This window comes from Macrobrachium rosenbergii, chromosome 14 (assembly GCF_040412425.1).
Source record: "Macrobrachium rosenbergii isolate ZJJX-2024 chromosome 14, ASM4041242v1, whole genome shotgun sequence".
Taxonomy (NCBI): Eukaryota; Metazoa; Arthropoda; class Malacostraca; order Decapoda; family Palaemonidae; genus Macrobrachium; species Macrobrachium rosenbergii.
Window position 1 is genome coordinate 24,660,678 of NC_089754.1, and position 18,424 is coordinate 24,679,101.

Below are 18,424 nucleotides of genomic sequence, written 5' to 3' on the forward strand. Positions count from 1 at the left end.
AATTCAAACAACTGTTCATTCGAACAATTACTTTTCGAACAACTGTTGTTGAACAATTTTTTTTGAACAATTACTTTCGAAAAATTGTCCTTATACCTATTTCGACAATGTGTTCCTTCGTTATCGGAATTTAACAATAAAGAAAAGTTATCGTAGCATGAAATTTTCCAATAGGGAAGACAATGGTTTTTTTTTTTGTGCTCCACAGATCTGATCATCGTTTTCCTCCATTACAACCAGAAATCACAGCCTTTCCGAAGTACGAACTATGTTGGCAATCAAAATCTTTTCAGCAGTGTCTGGGAATTCCTTCATCAAGTGTCACGGCGGTGCGTCGAATAACAAACGCGAATTTCCCTTGTAGAGCGCAACCCTCCGTGGTTTATCTCCTGGAGAGAGAGAGAGAGAGAAAGCAAGTTCGCATATTTTGTTTTTTGCAGTGAATCGTCGTATTCGGACACCAGAATGGGGTCCTTTTAAGGGAAAAGCTATGATTATGACACTTGCCATGCAGTGCATTGTTGAATTCATACAAAGGACTTACAATTTAGATTCAAATTTAACTATATCTCGGGGGAATTTTTATCTGCTCAGGCAGTCTGTGAGCTAATTTCTTCTATATTTTACAACTTTTATCATTCAGAATGGACACTTCTCTTGACAGTCTTCTGATGTCATTATGAAAATAAATCCATAGGAAAAAGGTCCTGCAGTTTCTCTAATAATAATAATAATAATAATAATAATAATAATAATAATAATAATAGTTGAGGAAAACCCGTATTGATAATAATGGTAAAATTTGCTTTCGGTTTACCAGAGAATTTTCGTTCATTCTTTTCTACTCTCTAGTATTTCCTGTTATAACTCAAAACAAACGGTTCCGTAAGATTTAGGCGAAACGGGACTCCGTGACATGAAAGTCGTCTTGGCCGAGAACTCGCCTTCCGTGGCGTTGCTTTCACGTCACGTAATTCGGTCACAAATCTAATCCGGCTTAATGTAAAGTTAATTCTCCGTGTCCCTCAGCGTTCTAAAAATAGGTGGAGATCTCGAAAAAAAAAGGCTGTTAATAGCATGGGTCCTGTATGAATGCAACATCCATGACGCTTTGTCCATAAACGGGAAAGATTGCAAGATAGTTTGCGAGAAGAGATTTCAATGCAGATTAGGTAGAAATCGCAGCAGATCCTGTCGCCGTTCTTCCTCGTGGATGCTGGGGTGGTCAGTAGGTCTGTAGGTTCGGTGATAACAGACCACGCATCGTGGGTGAAGATGATGATGATAGTGACGATGGCAGTGATGAATGTGCCGTAGATGATAGTTTTGGCGAAGGGATGTTCATTTTCTGAGGAAGTCATTCTGATGTTGTTCTGAATCGCTGTTTATAGTCTGACGCTAGTTGGGAACTGGGTAATCTTTTCATTTTGATGTTGATTTGCGCGATAAGCCTCTGGAACGCTGCGTTTTGTAATTTCTGTTCTATTTACAGTCCGTCAGGCGGTGGTAATTGTTCATTCCTCTGTACATTTAAGTAAATTAAAAGAAATGAGCTATTATTCTCCATGCCTTCCACAATTAATAACGATCTGCTGGGTTCTTCATTAAAGTTTTAGAGCTGCGTTATTACGAGGTGTGTTGAGTCATTCCTTAGACAACGGATAATTAAACTTGGTAGCATTTAGATAAAGTCTCCTAAGAATGCAACCTCTAATCAGACTTGAAAGGCAAGAATAGGATGTCACATTTCATGCAGATTATTAATCCTAATAATTTCTTCAAGGTATGGCACGAGGAGATGACTCGGCCTTTAAAAGGTTTCATCCTTGGGATGAATTAACTGTCGGTGGATAAAAGACTCTGAAGAACACTAATTTCTAATAGCTTTTTAGTGCAAAGGGAGATAACAATGGACTTACAAAGAACTCTTTTACTTGAATAGGTAATACTGAGTTACGTCAAGTCTCAAACCTTTTGGCAAAGGTAATGAACACTCAATAATATATAGGTTGCAGAACATTTGTCATTTATATATTAGAAATAAAAAGCAACTAATTTAGTAAAACCTAAGTTGTATTTCGCCACAGTTACATAACCTTTTCGTTCAAAGGACTTTTTAAGCGGGCAAATACCCAGCTTCCAAAAACTACATTATGTAATAATGAACTTACTGACACACAATAGTAATGCTGAACATTAATAGGAAGTTTCTTACTTTTACCCATTAAATATTAGCCCTTTAATACCGCTTGCCTGCTCATCTCTTGCCACAGGTTGGGTACATACCTTACGTGTCACTCAGAGCAGTTACATTAACATTGTCACTGACAGAACCTTGGACCGGAATGTAATCACTGTTGCAATTATCAGTGATATGCAGCTTTTTGTATGCGTCTCTTACTCTTGGAAGCACTATCCTTTCCTTGATGGCCTTCAGTGTTCTGTAGACACTCTAGCCTCTCTTTAGTTGTTTTCCGTCCCTGTATTAATACTTTTACTTCCTTTTCCTTCATTGTCCAGACACACTGATATTGTTATACTTTCGCCGAGATGTAGTGATGGCAAAGAATCATCTATATCGCTCGATTCACTAAACTTCAGACCCATTTTTGCATATATTTAGAACTATGAATGACCATATTGTGGCTGTCTGATTTTATTTTTGTTTTCACCAACTTGTAAAGGAAGGACTGAGGAAGATTTGAGGTAAACAAAATGCTTTGACAAATTAGTTGCTTGTCTCCACCTCTGGAGAACGACCTCCCTGGTATACTCGAGTTAGACTTTATTCAACGAGTGATAATGCTATTGTCACTGGCTCATGTAACCTCTAATGTTTTAGACACTCAGACAATTGTCTAGTGGTAAACAACTTGAGTTAGAGAAATGAGAAATTTCAGTAGAAACTGCTTTTGAGGTAATTGTAGATGGTCGTTATAAACATAGATGTGACTTATCAAAGGCATTCAACATTGCGTAATATTCACAATATTTTTTAACCTGATTCTTTGGCAATGTTTGCTTTTGGTTCAACGGCTGTCGAATTAAAAACCCTCAGTTAGTAAAAGTAGAATCTCCTCTTTTTTTTTTTTTTAACTTGGTATCCCACAAGCATCAAATGCAAGACCTCTCCTTTTTAATATATGCGTCACGGACCTGAAGGAAGCAGTTGATGATTACTTGAAAGCACAGTCAGACAGATGATAGCTAATCTTTAGTTTCAGGAAGAAGCGTTCTTGGAGTAAGCTTTATGGGAAAATGTGAGGGAAACTAAAAGCGTAATGATATATTTTACAGAAAACGGATTGAAACTTATGCCAGAGAAAGCCAGTGTTTTGTTTCCTGGGCCAAGACAAGACAAGTTTAGAATACTAGAAAATAGAGGCTTTTAAGCCGTTTTATCACCTTCAAAACCTGGCAGCATTACAAAGAATTTAGTTGTTATGATGGGACAGGTTTTAAGCTTCAACAGTCATTTAGAAATGCGTTCTTACGGTAACGAGATTTCATACAGCAGGAAAATCGTAGTGAGCCCATTAATTAGTAACATTTTAATTTAGAGTTCTGGTGTTAGCGCTTTGTAGTAGAAAGGTCTTGGTAAATACAGAAAATATAAAGCTTAGTTGCTGCTTCAGGGAGAAAATGTGAACGATCGAAACCCCTTTCTAAGGACTAAGGGTTACTAAAACTGAAAGACAAGGTTGCGTTTGAGAAAATACCGAGGTTGGTCAGAAATTTCAGTACTACTGTCAGGGACTTCATTGACAAGCAGATTAAGGGTGATCTTTGTTTTAAGGAAAAGGAATTGTGTGGCTGATGAACCAATATCGGCTGGAGGAGCAAAATGTGAACTGCGTAGACGATGAAAGCGCAGTTAAAAAATACGGTACCTTCGTCAAGGTAAAAATGTACAGTAGGGAGAGTTAAGTTAAATTTATATTCTATAATTCAAAATACAGTTGGGTTATTTTCACTGTGCATTTTATTGACAACTGCCAAAAGATATCATTCCTCAAGGTTATTTGTAACTTCACCCTACAGTTATATTGTCAACGAATCCTTGTCAGGAACTTTCATTTTTATTCATGGTCATTTTTTTCCATTGTGCTGTTATATTAGCTCATCTGTGATTTCAATGGTAGTTGATATTTTAAATTATTCGATGCGGGAATTATTCTCGTAGACAGTAGTAATCATTTTTACATAAATTGTGAAGTCTGTAAATATTTAATATAACAGCTATAATAATAGTGAAGTGAAATATGTTTGCCAGAGAACGAGACATTCCATCTTTAATTAACGGCCATAACCGCATTTTTTTTTTTTTACCTAAAGAATTACGCCCATCAAAACAAAATCACATTTCTTAAAAGGCGGCAGATGAGGCTGGGGAATGAATGGAGATGACGCAGTTCCAGATGTAAGCTGCGTAGATGGAGTGGATTGGGCGTAACCAGTTTAGCTGCAAGGGATGGGCTTGCAGCAAGAGTGGATTTCGCCCATCCACACACAAAAAAAAAACTAACATCTTTGCTTTTATCGGATGAGTGGCCTCATTGAAATTCACTTCTGAAAGTGTAGGGTTTTTATTAACCGTATTTTCTGTTCTGTTTATTGTGGCTGCGGAACGTTGGTCGCATTTCTTCTGACTTTTATGAAAAGATGAACGTTCCCATTAGAGTGGTGTAGACGTTGGTATGGATTTAATTCCGAAAACATTAGATTTAGCATAGACTAGATTATGCTTCCCACAGTGTATATCTTGCCTGTATATAATTATGGTGGTGTGTTTCATGTGAGCGTATTCATCTTTGCGATTGTTGGAAGTTGTATGTAATGTGATATTTAACCGGAGAGCAAACTGAAAGTTTCCTATAGTTATCGTTTTATGTCTCTCTCTTAGTTTACGCATTTTTACAAATTGCTGACCTCGGAACTTAAGGTGGAATGAAACAGCATAAAATCAGTTCGGCCTTGTATAAAAAAAAAAAAAACTTATATGAAGTGCTCTCGAAATTCGACAGTTAAGGCGGTAGAAGAAAAGATAAGAGAGAATGATAATCTATCTTTCTTGGGCTTTGATGAATTTCATGTCACAAAAATAACTCTCTCTCTCTCTCTCTCTCTCTCTCTCTCTCTCTCTCTCTCTCTCTCTCCCCCAGATTCTTGCGCTCTGATTATATTTCACAGAGCTATCTAGCTTCCACCTTGCTAAAGAATTTGTGGATATATGTTCATGAGACTATTACGTGATCCAGAAATTGATAGTAAAACACATGAGGAAAATTAATCATTTTATAAGAAATGCCCCTAAGGAACTTAATACTGAAACATAATACCCTTGGTTCATCAAGAAATAGTATATGATATTCTAACCGCAGCAACCTGCTGCTAATTTCATCAGCCAATTCCATTTTCGGCGTATGTTAGGCGGCCCCGTGTATCAGGTCGGTTGCATAGAAGTCGCCCCCATTTCAGGCACACATCCTTGGGTACACTCTCGATTAGGTAATCATCATCCCTGCAGCAGTATGCTAAGGTCTCCACGCCTCGCCTACTGGCAAAGTTACACTAGAACTTTTGGGTGGACTTACTTGGCAAAGGCTTCCAGGGATAAGTTTCTAAAAGATGGGTTTGGTGGTGATACCCTTTGCGGTCATCTTGGACCGGACACGAATTTTGAGAAAATGTATTTTGTTGGACTGTTCCCGAATATCTTTCCGAAAAAAATCGTAATCCTGGTCGTGATTTCACGAAACTCCTGAGGCCGACCTTTTATTCTAACATGTGATCCGCTCCAGTGTGTCGGAGGTAATCCGGATTTAATTAACGATTTTCTTAAACCATTCTGTGGATATTAGGTAAGGACCAAGTAGGTAATGTGGCTCCGTGCTTAAGATTATGTCAGGAATAAACCGCCTCTGGTCACATACTCTATTTTTTTAAGTATATATTTTTAAATGATAGACCTGAGGTAAGCATTGACCCATTACTGATAAATATTTATACATTTTTACGAACAATATTTGAGTGCAACTTATATGTTGATTCAAATCCGAATATGGATTACTGCCCCAATACTATTCTTGCATTTTAATACATTTTTACCTTTTTATTAATTTATTGATTTATTTTGTTCTTTTTAATAAGTGAGATCTCTTCTTTTTGTATTTCCCTTTATCTCCTCTTACTTCTACTTAATAAATACCATATTCTTTGGAAGCTTGAACTCCACGTTAATGGCCCCTGTGGGCTTGTTGCATATGAATAGGTTACATCCTCTGAATAATAATAATAATAATAATAATAATAATAATAATAATAATGATTATTTCACAACGGTTTACAAAGTCGGCCACGTGTCAAATGTTGAGATTCAGGATGTAATGGAGTAAAGCATACTATGCTGAAAGAGAATTGCGCTTCGGGCTGCTCCAGAAGCAAAAGTTCGTGCTGGCATAAGGTTAGGTAAATTAATAACAGCAAGATCAATAGGAGTTTTAGGTGGTGTTGCAATTACTGCTGTAATCGTAAAAAGAAAAGCAAATTTATGAAAAGTAGAAATGATCAAATGTGTAAAAGCTGCGGAATTAAAATAGCATTAAATTTGCCTGGTCAGATCGATAATAAAACCCTGGAAAAAGCAAATGATTGATAGAGCTAAATAACCTGAATATATTTTAACAGGAGAATGTTACATGAAAAGGTAAGGAGGGCGAGAGAGAGAGAGAGAGAGAGAGAGAGAGAGATAGTTCAAGTAATTCTTTTCCGTCAACGAAACTGTGTTCATCACGTTTATCTAATTGCTATTAATCATTGCTATCGACGCACTGAAACTTTTCCAGGATATAAGATAAAAAGATAACGTAGTTTAGGAAAGATAATGATATTAATGTGACAGGGTTTGAGAAAGGCAGCTTAAACAACAGGCACTTCATATCCCGATCCTTATTCGAGAACGAACTGAGGCACTTAAGGCAACAGACAGAACAACTCGAGAAGTTTCCTCATCTTGAAAACCTTTCCATGACAGACAGTATTGCATGCAGTATTCTTTTCCCCGACCTTGGAAGCAAAGTGGAGTTATAATAGGCAAGAATTATACTTCAGGAACTCCCTGAAAAGGAGTAAATGAGGAAAGGTCCTTTTGATTATCTCTTGAGAAACCCAACAATTCTGTCTGGATTGACAATGCCACGCGCAAATGATAAACACATCATTGTGGTAATAACTGTGTCCGTGATCCTACGTTGCATTGTTGAGTGACTGTCATGTCTTTTGTATGTATTTATCGTTCATTTTTCCCATTGTTGCGCTGAGTCAGTACATATTGCTTGTATTACAATGGCGTTTGACCCTCGGTGATCCTTGGGATTTTCTAAGAAGGTGGGAAAAGGGAAAGATGAATATTGAATACACTTGTGCCGAAAGTGTAAATTGATATGTGTGTGTTATATATATACATATATGCAATATACACATATAAACATATATAATATATGTATGTATACATATACACATTATATATATATATAATTATATATAATATATATATATATATATATATATATATATATATATATAATATATATATATATATATATATATATATATATCTAGAAAATATATAGTTATATTATGTAGAGGAGTTACGGACTACAGGAAGTGAAGTATGGTTGTTGAATGAGAGTGAAAGGAAAAGGCGGAAGCTGTTGTAATGAATGAATACTTAGCATGTGTAAAGTAAGTGGTTGAAAGTAATAACAATCTTTATACAAGACGGTGACGTGGTAAAGAGGTTAAGATTAGTGAAATGAAGGGTCAGTGCTTGAGTGGTATGGTCAAGTGGGGAGACTGAAGGACAATAATTTTATGAGGGTGTGTATATATTTCGGAAGTCATTGGAGAAAGTAGAACTAGAAAGTGCTAGTTAGCTGGAGTGACACATTGTTGCAACTGAAAAACCTTCTTAACTACCAGGGAGCATTAAAGTGCCGTCAAGATTGAGGTTAGAGCACTTGATTGTTGGGTATCATGTTACCAATCAGTATCATAACAAGAAAGGCCGTCGACGGCAGAAATAGATTACTTGAACTTATAACTTGAAAGGAAAACTTTTGAAAGGAACTTTAACTGCTTTATAACTTGGATGTAATGTATATACGCTCAACTATAAACACTTCCAAACCATAGAACTATAAAAAATCTTAAAAAAAGGTAAAAGTTTCATATTAAGAAAGATAACTAAACTGAACAACAGAAAACTTAAATGACGTTAAGAAGGGCAGATTCTCAATTAAACATGAATTGAAATAACTTCACCTTCGAGAAATTTTAATAAAAGGTGACTACCATTCATGAGAGGAAGACCTAGAAAGTTCTGGATAGACAGAATGAAAGAGCTATTGGAAAGGAGGGGCCTTAACATACAGGGAACGAGAGAGCGTTAGCAAGATAGAAGAGATTTGTTCAGTATGTGTAAAGTTGTTCGACATACTGCGGATGAGCCTTAACTGTAGGTGTGCAGTGTGGCTAATATTCTGAAGATTTTCTGCACAGGGGATTCATCCACTAATCTTTTTGTCTTGTCTTTCCTCGGGAGCCACCCTTGTTAAGGGAACTGGGTTAATATTAAAAAAATGATATAAAATTATGTACAAAAAGAACACTTCATTTAGCGATTGTATGAGTATCTTTTGTTTACTGATACAGGTTTTTTTTTTTTTTTTAATTGTTACCTGTGATTTTAAGTTATACATTATCTTGCATTTGATTATTTACACTTATGCAATAATGGTCTTTCTTACTCCAACAGATTTCAATTTGGCCCGAGGAAAGAGGAGCCTGCAGAGTGCCACTCTGTGGTCTTATGCTCCGGAAATGGCGGTCGACGGCAATCCTGACACATGCTCTTTCACACCCCGGGGACCTGACCCCAGGTGGTGGCAGGTGCACCTGGGACACAAATTCAACGTCATGAGTGTTGGTGTTACGATTAGTCCAGGTAAGTAGAGGGTTCCTATTTACCCGTGTCCTCTCCTTTTCCTAAGATGCTCATGAGCCATTGACGTTTTGAGGATTATGTTTTATCAAAGTGACAGAAAAAAGACATTACTTATAGTCCTTCGATACTGACAGAAGAGTCATCATTTAAGGTCTCTAATAGACATTACTATTTTAATCAAAGTGTGACTGTTGAGAGGTATTGTTGATTTGATTTCGATTGGTTTTCCGTGATATTTGCACTGATAAGAATTACGAGTACTTGAATAGATACTTTTGTTGTCTGAAACTCCGTAGTACACTCCCTTTACAAACGTAACAATTTTTGCATGTGGATAAAAGTAAAAAGTTTATAATTGAATACAGTGGATAGTGAGAGAGCTGTCAAGTATTGCAGGATGACTTCAGTTTGTTGCACTGAGGACGTGACATCTGGAAACTTTCATGGCGGATGTTAAAAGTTCTATTTTGTTAACGACGATTTCTGTGGTCTAAAGCTTCTTTGGCAACACTAAAACTGTAAAATGACGAATAATCCTAAAGGTTTGGAAGATGTCAGTGAAAGATTTAACAAAAATTCCTTCTTTCTTGTATCCAGAATTTTTGATTTGACAAAATAGTAAGATATTACTGTATGTAGGAATATTTCTTGTACTCTCTCTCTCTCTCTCTCTCTCTCTCTCTCTCTCTCTCTCTCTCTCTCTCTCTCTCTCTCTCTCTCTCTCTCTCTCAACGATGCACTGTGTATTTATACATGTACTGTAATTCCTCAGTTAAATCTCAACTGAGACTTTTGTTGCACCCAGGAACAGTACTGTAACGAGTCTAACATGGTAACAGCTATTATTCCGCAATCGCCGGAACCCCAAAACTGCCAATGCCGAACAAAAACGTTATTTTTCAGACTTTTAGTTGAAATTTCTTCAGAATGACACCTTCTAGATGAAGCAATTCAGCTCATGGTCTTAAGCGATCACGTGATATCATTGGGGTTAAATGTGATAGTAATAATTGATATCTGTTTTCTCAGACCAGTGAATCTTAACATTTCTTGGTGCAATCACGGTCGGTATTGTCTCAGGAGACTTACCAGGTCTGTGATAGTTTGAGATCATGTCAGTATATATACGTGCGTTAGTATGTAAAAATAAAAAGAGAGATAAAACGAGAATGACGGTAAACGGATAAATAGAAAAATATTAACCACATGCTGTCCAAAATGATGGATATAACCTTTAAATAAACTACACAATATATAAATAGATAAATTGCAGTCATTTATCATTCCCTTTAAAGGAAATCAAGTTCAAACAATTTTGTTGCAACTTTAAAATTGACGTCCCCAAATTATTTAAACCACAATCTTTATCATCTATATTGTTTGTACTTGCCCTGGAACTGTCACTGAAGGGTCACAGTAAAATAATAATAATAATAAACCCCATAATATTTTTAAATAATCTCGAACCATTTTTGTCAGTGAATACTATAGTAAGGTCATGAAGGTCCTGGCATTAAGGAAATCGTAAGTCACGGTACAGATGCTTGATTTGACCGCTTAGATTTTTCGGATAGCACAGGTAGCAGCAGTAAATGAAAAGAAGTTATGCAGTTAGATGTCGTCGGGTGGGTGAAAATAGTTTAAAGTGTATTGATATGGTCGATAATTGAATACAACACATTGATTTTATTTGGTGATGCACTACTTTTAAAAAAAACTAGCGCTCTCTCTCTCTCTCCACACCATTTACCCGTAAACTTTTTAATGGTAACTCATAATGAAACGGGTTTGAAGAAAATATTGACAAAAGACTATTAATAACGGAATAGGATCTTGAAGGAATAAAACATAAAAGCTAGTATAAAATTTTCATTTTTCGTTAACCGGATGGGACACAGTATTAGTCAATGCAGAAATGAACTGTTGCAACTTTACAGTTCAAAACCCATAACTTTGGAAACCCCTTTTGTAACCTTCCTTTCCATAGAGATTCGTGTAACGAGCCTCAAGCAGCCCAAATCCATTAACGCCTTGCCTAACTTATCCTTTGTTGAGGAGAGCCGTACAAAACCAAGTGGTGTAGTAGTCACTCCTGAATAAATTTCCGTCGTTCCTTTCGCCTACCAAAATAATATGTTATAAATAATAGAGCAGTACTGCTGAATGCAAGAATATATATATATATATATATATATATATATATATATATATATATATATATATATATATATAATAATTATATATATGCATGTATGTATATATGTATGATATTATATATATATATATATATATATATATATATATATATATATATATATATATATATATATATATATATATATATATATATATATATATATATATATATATATATATATTCACAATTGTCCTGAGATAATGACACCAGTTGCTAGTCTACCAGTTCTCAGCCAGTGTTTGTTACGAGGTTCCTAACCCATGTCCTTCTCCACCTTACTTATAATTCTCCACAGTCATGTAACTACTTCTACGTAATTCATTAGTTAGTCAACAGGGAGACAGTGGAATTTAACTGAACTGTCTAAAAATTTTGGAATCAAACCCCCGACCAGTGCCACTATACCACACGTCCTTATAATTACCTCATCCAGCGATAGTGGTCCTAAATTAAATTTCAGGCAGGGACAGATACGATCCAAGCCCGTGTACACACACACACACACACACACACACACACACACACACACACACACACATATATATATATATATATATATATATATATATATATATATATATATATATATATATATATATATATATATATATATATTTATGAGTGTGTGTATGTGTGTATATGCGTAACCTATGTGCCTATTCCCCTTAGAGTGGTTGGCTGTAAATGTTAGCCTACCGGTTTTCAGCAAGCCTCATGTTAGTCTTCAGCCTGGCTGCGGAGCTTCAACGTTGGCTAACAACAACCAGGTATATAATTCACAACACAGCATATTTTGGTTATGCTGTGTTGTGAATTATATACCTGGCTGTTATGCTGTGTTGTGAATTATATACCTAGCTGCTGTTAGCCAACGTTGAAGCTCCGCAGCCAGGCTGAAGACTAACATGAGGCTTGCTGAAAACCGGTAGGCTAACATTTACAGCCAACCACTCTAAGGGGAATAGGCACATAGGTTACGCATATACACACATACACACACACACATACATATATATATATATATATATATATATATATATATATATATATATATATATATATATATATATATATATATATATATATATATATATGTGTGTGTGTGTGTGTGTGTGTGTGTGTGTGTGTGTGTACATCAAGCCATAAAGTGTCTGTCCAAGTAATCGTTATTCGTATTAATATGTAAAAGGGGATTAAACCTCGAAATGACGGGATAAACAAATGCTAATTTAGTTTTGACTTTATTCAGGCATCTCGTAATACCCAGTGCTTGGGTTCTGCAGTAGTAAAATGCTTGTATCTCTGTCTTTAACTCATATTTCAAAATCGGCTTAGCGCACGACTCCTATGCGGCCAAATGAAAATTTCTTCATTAGCTGATAATTTACAATCATCTCAAAATTTCTTGTACGATTAGTAATTTTATAAAAAGCAATAGACTTCAAAGGTTAAATTGTGGCTGGAAGTAATGATAAAAGATGCAAATACCTCGTGATAAATCATCATGACCGTAACAATCAAATTGCAAGGTAAAGCCTGGTTTTTAAATCTCGCAATGCATGACGCATTCATTGCAAGAATAATTTTTATTATAATTTGTCTTTTCGATTATTTATTTTCATTCTCGAAATCCAGAATAAACACCTTGAGATGTTTCGAAAGTGAATTGGAAAGTCGTTCAATCCACGAGTAGAAATTAGAAACATCTCGCAAGTCATCTATGTCATAGCCAGCGGATGACTCGATCGTTTTCAATTAAATACCAAGAAAAAGCTTATTTGCCTTCACTCGCGAGACGAATCTGAAGATCGGTCTTTTGTGATGGAACGCAAGTTTGTTTCTGTGCTCATATGTTTCAGGCTGTGATTTTCGGAATGTTTTGATCCAATGATCTTGGAGGATTTATTTATTTGTTTTGGCTGTCTTGATTAGGGAGTGGTTTTTCTCTACGTATTGTTGTTATTTGTTGACCTACGTTTGTTACGTTGGTCCCAAATGCTTTCAGTTGTCACCTGTTTAATTCATATTGACAACTGAGTATGTCTTCAAATTTTTTTAACAATCTCCCACATAATAGTTGTTTAGATATACGACACAACTTTGGCATATTGAATTAACTGACGATGTATTGGTTAAATGTCACGTACCAGTTGCCCGCAAACACTTGAGATGTGTTGGGTTTTTGCATAATATAAGATTGGTATCCGTACGCCTCTTCTTTTCAATATTTGATATTGTCGCAATAACAAAGCAACTATTATAGGTTACTGCATCTCTGTACTGTATACAGTCTCCCCGCTCCAAAGTCAATGGACTTGATATATCATCAAATTTGTAGCTATTCGTAAATAACATTGTTACGTTTTGATTAATTGAAAGCTCGTTAAATTCTCTCTCTCTCTCTCTCTCTCTCTCTCTCTCTCTCTCTGATGATTGATGGCTCCATTATGGGTAGACGTCGATACTGTCACAGTAAATTGTTGAGTAAACAACTTCACATACGGGTACGAAGGTCCGAGAAACGTTTGTCTTAGAGAGAAACCACTCTTCATGAACAAGACAATAGAAGATGCTTTTCGACCCCACATTGTCTAGCGTATTTCGAGAAAGAAACATTTCTCAAAAACTTCATGACATTTCTTGTACACTGTAAGAACTGTTATTAGAAGAGTGACGGACTCTTGGAGAAGTCAGAGAGATTGAGCAATCCGATATGCTTCCGCCAATTTCCGCTTCGCCAGCATGGTATTGTGCAAGCGCTTTGGTTTACGTAATAAGTTTTTGGGTGTGGAGTGGTAATGGCCCCTTAATTAGTTTTATATTGTACAGACAACACAATTTGACAAAATATTAATTGCAGAACTTGGAATTGTCATTCTGTGTGTGTGTGTGTGTGTGTGTTTGTGTGTGTGTGTGTGTACAGTGTAAGTCTTCTAGTCTGAACTGAAGACAATAGTTTCTTGTACTTAGTTTCATTATTTTTTATTTCTCTTTTTATGCTTGTACCATGAATGGCTTTCTTCTCTTCGTAATGTACATGTTTTCTTTTCATTACTCCCCATTTTCATTCTGTTTATGTATATAAGTTTGTATGTTAACGAACTGTGCCATATCTCTTTTTTTTCCTTCTTCTTATGCTTTTTTGTAGACATGAGCCTTCAATTTGCAAGCTCCGTCGACATTCCGTAAAGATATAATTTTTTGTATATTTATAAACCCACATTTGTATGTTTATTGAGAAAACCTTTATACATCCTGTATTAAGTGCACTAAGACAACATTCGACTTAACCGACGTTTTTAGTCAATTACTTCTTTCCCTTCAGGCAGTATCTCTCTAATTGTTTCTTTTATTTGAAGAGATGATGTGTGTGTGTATGTATGTATGTATATATACAGTATATATACACATATATATACAAGTGTGTATGTATATATATATAAAGTATATATATATATATATATATATATATATATATATATATATATATATATATATATATATATATATATATATATATATTGTGTGTGTACGTATGACGTAAGTATTGTTGCACAATGAATATAAAACAGATATATACTTGTAAGAGTTAGGATCTCTAAGGTTTTGTCACCTTTTCGGAAAAACAGTCAAATTAAAAAAAAATTATATATATATATATATATATATAATATATATATATATATATATATATATATATATATATATATATATATATATATATATATATATATATATATATATATATATATATATATATATATATATATCAATTCAGGGTTGTTATATAAACCTTTAAAGAACGGTAGGTGAAAAGGATGAGCAAATATCTGTCTCAGACCGAGTTTGTCTCTCTCTCTCTCTCTCTCTCTCTCTCTCTCTCTCTCTCTCTCTCTCTCTCTCTCTCTCTCTCTCTCTCTCTCTCTCTTCTTTTATGTTAGGGATCGGTTTAATCTATAATAGGAACACTCCGATCTATCGTGAACCACATCGGAAACAGATTTGCAAAGGATCAAGGTTAAGCAGAGAGAAGAGACCATCTGGGGGTCGTAATATGTATAGAGACCAAATAATTACCTTTCCTCCCGAGAAAGCTCCCTAAACAAATAAGACGCCATTATTGTGTCAGCGGATGTGAACGTGTCCTCTTAGGGAGTTATCATAACATGGGAGAAACTGAGACAGAACCTTCAAAAAAAAAAAAAAAAAGTAAAAGATAATATTGACCGGTGGAACGAAAAAAAAAACCGCAAGGGTGATATATGGATTGTTTGCTTGCATTTGAAAGTGATGAACTTACTGTAAAAAAACAAAAGAAAAATGTTAGCAAAAACATGCAAATAAAGAACCAAAGTGACAAGAATGCGAATGAATGAATTCCATCGCATTTTCAAAACATCAGACGATCTACAAACGCAGTCAAAACCAAACGAAAGAAGGTATGCAGAAGATTACTTGAGATCATAAAGGAAGCCAAAAATAAGCTGTCGACTGTGCTCCAGTAATAACAGGATGTCAAACGGTCGTAACTCGCAAAGCCAAGACGCGAGAGGAAGGAAGCAAAGGGGTAAGGTAACCTAACGGGTATGGGAATTAGAAAGATGCCCTCGATGACCCACCCCTGGGACCCGTCGTGGGGAAGAAAAGACGAATCCGTTGTAGAGAGGGGAGCCAAGTTGTCTTTGCTACCTTTAACGTAGTTTCCTTTTATTTTTGCAGAATATGTTTTTATGTGGACACCGTTCTGAAAAGGCAGATGCGATTGGAACTAGCGGAGTTTTTACGGTTTGAGTTCACTAGGCCTAATTTTAAAAGATTGGTTGACTCGTTATATTTTTCAAAGTTTTATCGTATCAGGTCAAAATATGATGAGTCCTAGAAACATTCTTAACCATTTTTAATTTTGTAACATCAAATAGTTTGCGGCTGATGAAATTTTAATGCAGGTGTATAAAAGTGACAGAGGATATGACATATAAAGCGCTGGAAATGCGAATAAGGCAGTGACTGCTGTCTTTTCTACTGAAGACACTCCGCTCTTAGGAAAGTGGTTTATTGACATTAAAAAAGATGTGCAGTACTTCTCTGCAGGCAGCATTTTTATTTTGTCTTCTTACTCGTAATTAGACCGTCTAATCAAGTCATAACTTACACAGCTTTCCGGTTAACGTGAAATTCGTTTGATTAATTGATTTATGGGTATTAAAACTGGCGTGACAAGCTTGAAATTCGGAAGATTTCACAAGTAAGTCAGAATTTCTCTGCCTGTGGGAATGTAAATTTTTCCACGGTCCTGCATTGTTCTCGATTGGTATTGGAATTTGTTCATAAACATGACATAAATAACGTGGATTACGAAGTATGCTTCATAGAAATCATCAGTGAGGAAAATCTATATATTACTATTATTCACTAGTATTTCCAGTCTATTTGAACTCCGAAGAAAACTCACAAAAATTAGAAGTGACAGACAGTAAGCTCGTAACCCTGCGTTAATTTGTCAAGATTGCATAGCGATCTAAATTCTTCACTGGATGACAGTTATTTGTAGTTCTCATTTTCCGGTTCAGTTTAGACCAAAATAATTAGGTTAGACTTTTTTTTTTTTGTAATTTTCTTCACAGTCATTCTCGGACTTGTCTTACCAGAATGATTTTTTCCTCATTAATTCGGAACTGATTGACATTGCAAAGTCATATGAAGTAACATGTTACGTAACGGCAGCATTGAGAGAGAGAGAGAGAGAGAGAGAGAGAGAGAGAGAGAGAGAGAGATTGTACCTTGCGTACGAGTTTATTCAAGACAGTCCCATGCAATATAGAAATTTGTGTCTTGGACCAAATGAGACTTTTCGTGCTTCGTTTATAAATAGCATTGAGGTTCGGAGAGAACCTCAGTGTAGTTTAATTTACCCAAAATACCTGTAGAAAGGAGTGCTTTTCTCTATCTGTTTAGTTTTGCCAGTCACTGAATAATTTGATGCACTTTCAATTATTTAGATACAAGCATATGTATGTATACCGTATATATATATATAATATATATATGTATATATATTCATATAAATGTATATATTATATATATAAATTTATATTATATATATATATATATATATATATATACATATATATATATGTATATATATATATATATATATATATATATATATATATATATATATATATATATATATTCCCCTAATATGAAGCGGTTCCAGTTTGAAAACATGATAAAGAACGTGCCATTGCTGTGTTCATGCAGTAACTGCTGAATCAAAGATGAACACCATGTGCAGTAAACTTCCACTACCATCAGCAGCACGTCGAACCCACTGCACACTGTTATCTCCTCCTATCTTGCATGGTCCCGCTTCTTGGAAATTAAGGCCTTCCAATTTAGTACTGATTTCAGTGCCATCTGTCCAGCACTTTTTTCCCGTAGGGGAGAAACTGTGGTTATTACAATTACATATGTTATCTTGTAAAAATTAGCTAATATGTTCTTTATTTATATATATATATATATATATATATATATATATATATATATATATATATATATATATACATTGTGTATGTTTGTGTGTGCGAATATATATGAGTAAATGAGAATATCATTTTTGGAATAAATTCTTCCCTTATTTGGTAACTGATCTGCCATTATTTCATTTTTTATTGCAATGTACATTTTCATTGTTCTGTTCCAGGTTCCTTCCAAGAATTTACGATATACGTGATTGAGTTACTGACGGATAATAAAGCTCTTTATAAGCCCTGCACAACTTTCAAAGTAAGTTTGATATTCCTGTAGGTTTTGGATTGGGTTAATTTTTTTCTACAAAATGTACTTAATCTTTTGATTTGTATCTCCCACTGAAACTAGTACTCTGCTTTGATATTATTATCATATTAACTTAGCCAAATCCATACTGGGATCAGACACTGTTTACCATCAGTGTAATCTTGAACTATGGATCTTTTTAAATGAAATGGCACTGTTTGAGTGACACTGAAATCGGTTGGCATCTTCTCATGAGTCTTATAATATTTCCAACCAAACTTTAGCAATAATGGATCAGTATTCGTTGGGTAAAAGCATCATTCAAGAATTAATGTTTGTTGGCATACGGTTTATCGAATTAATCCTCGTTGCGTGAAGCCAAATTATTTTCAGTTCTTCTGTTACTTGCATACCCTTCTTGCTCTGTGTTCCGAATTCACATT

At 35.1% G+C, this 18,424-nt stretch overlaps 1 protein-coding gene across 1 annotated transcript in view; it reads left to right on the forward strand.

Annotated features, from left to right (window-relative positions):
- LOC136845797 (uncharacterized) overlaps positions 1–18,424 on the forward strand; it is a 150,549-nt gene that overhangs the window by 127,188 nt on the left and 4,937 nt on the right. Inside the window, 2 exon segments of the mRNA XM_067116135.1 lie at positions 8,816–9,004; positions 17,908–17,990. Coding sequence (XP_066972236.1) covers positions 8,816–9,004; positions 17,908–17,990 — 272 coding nt within the window.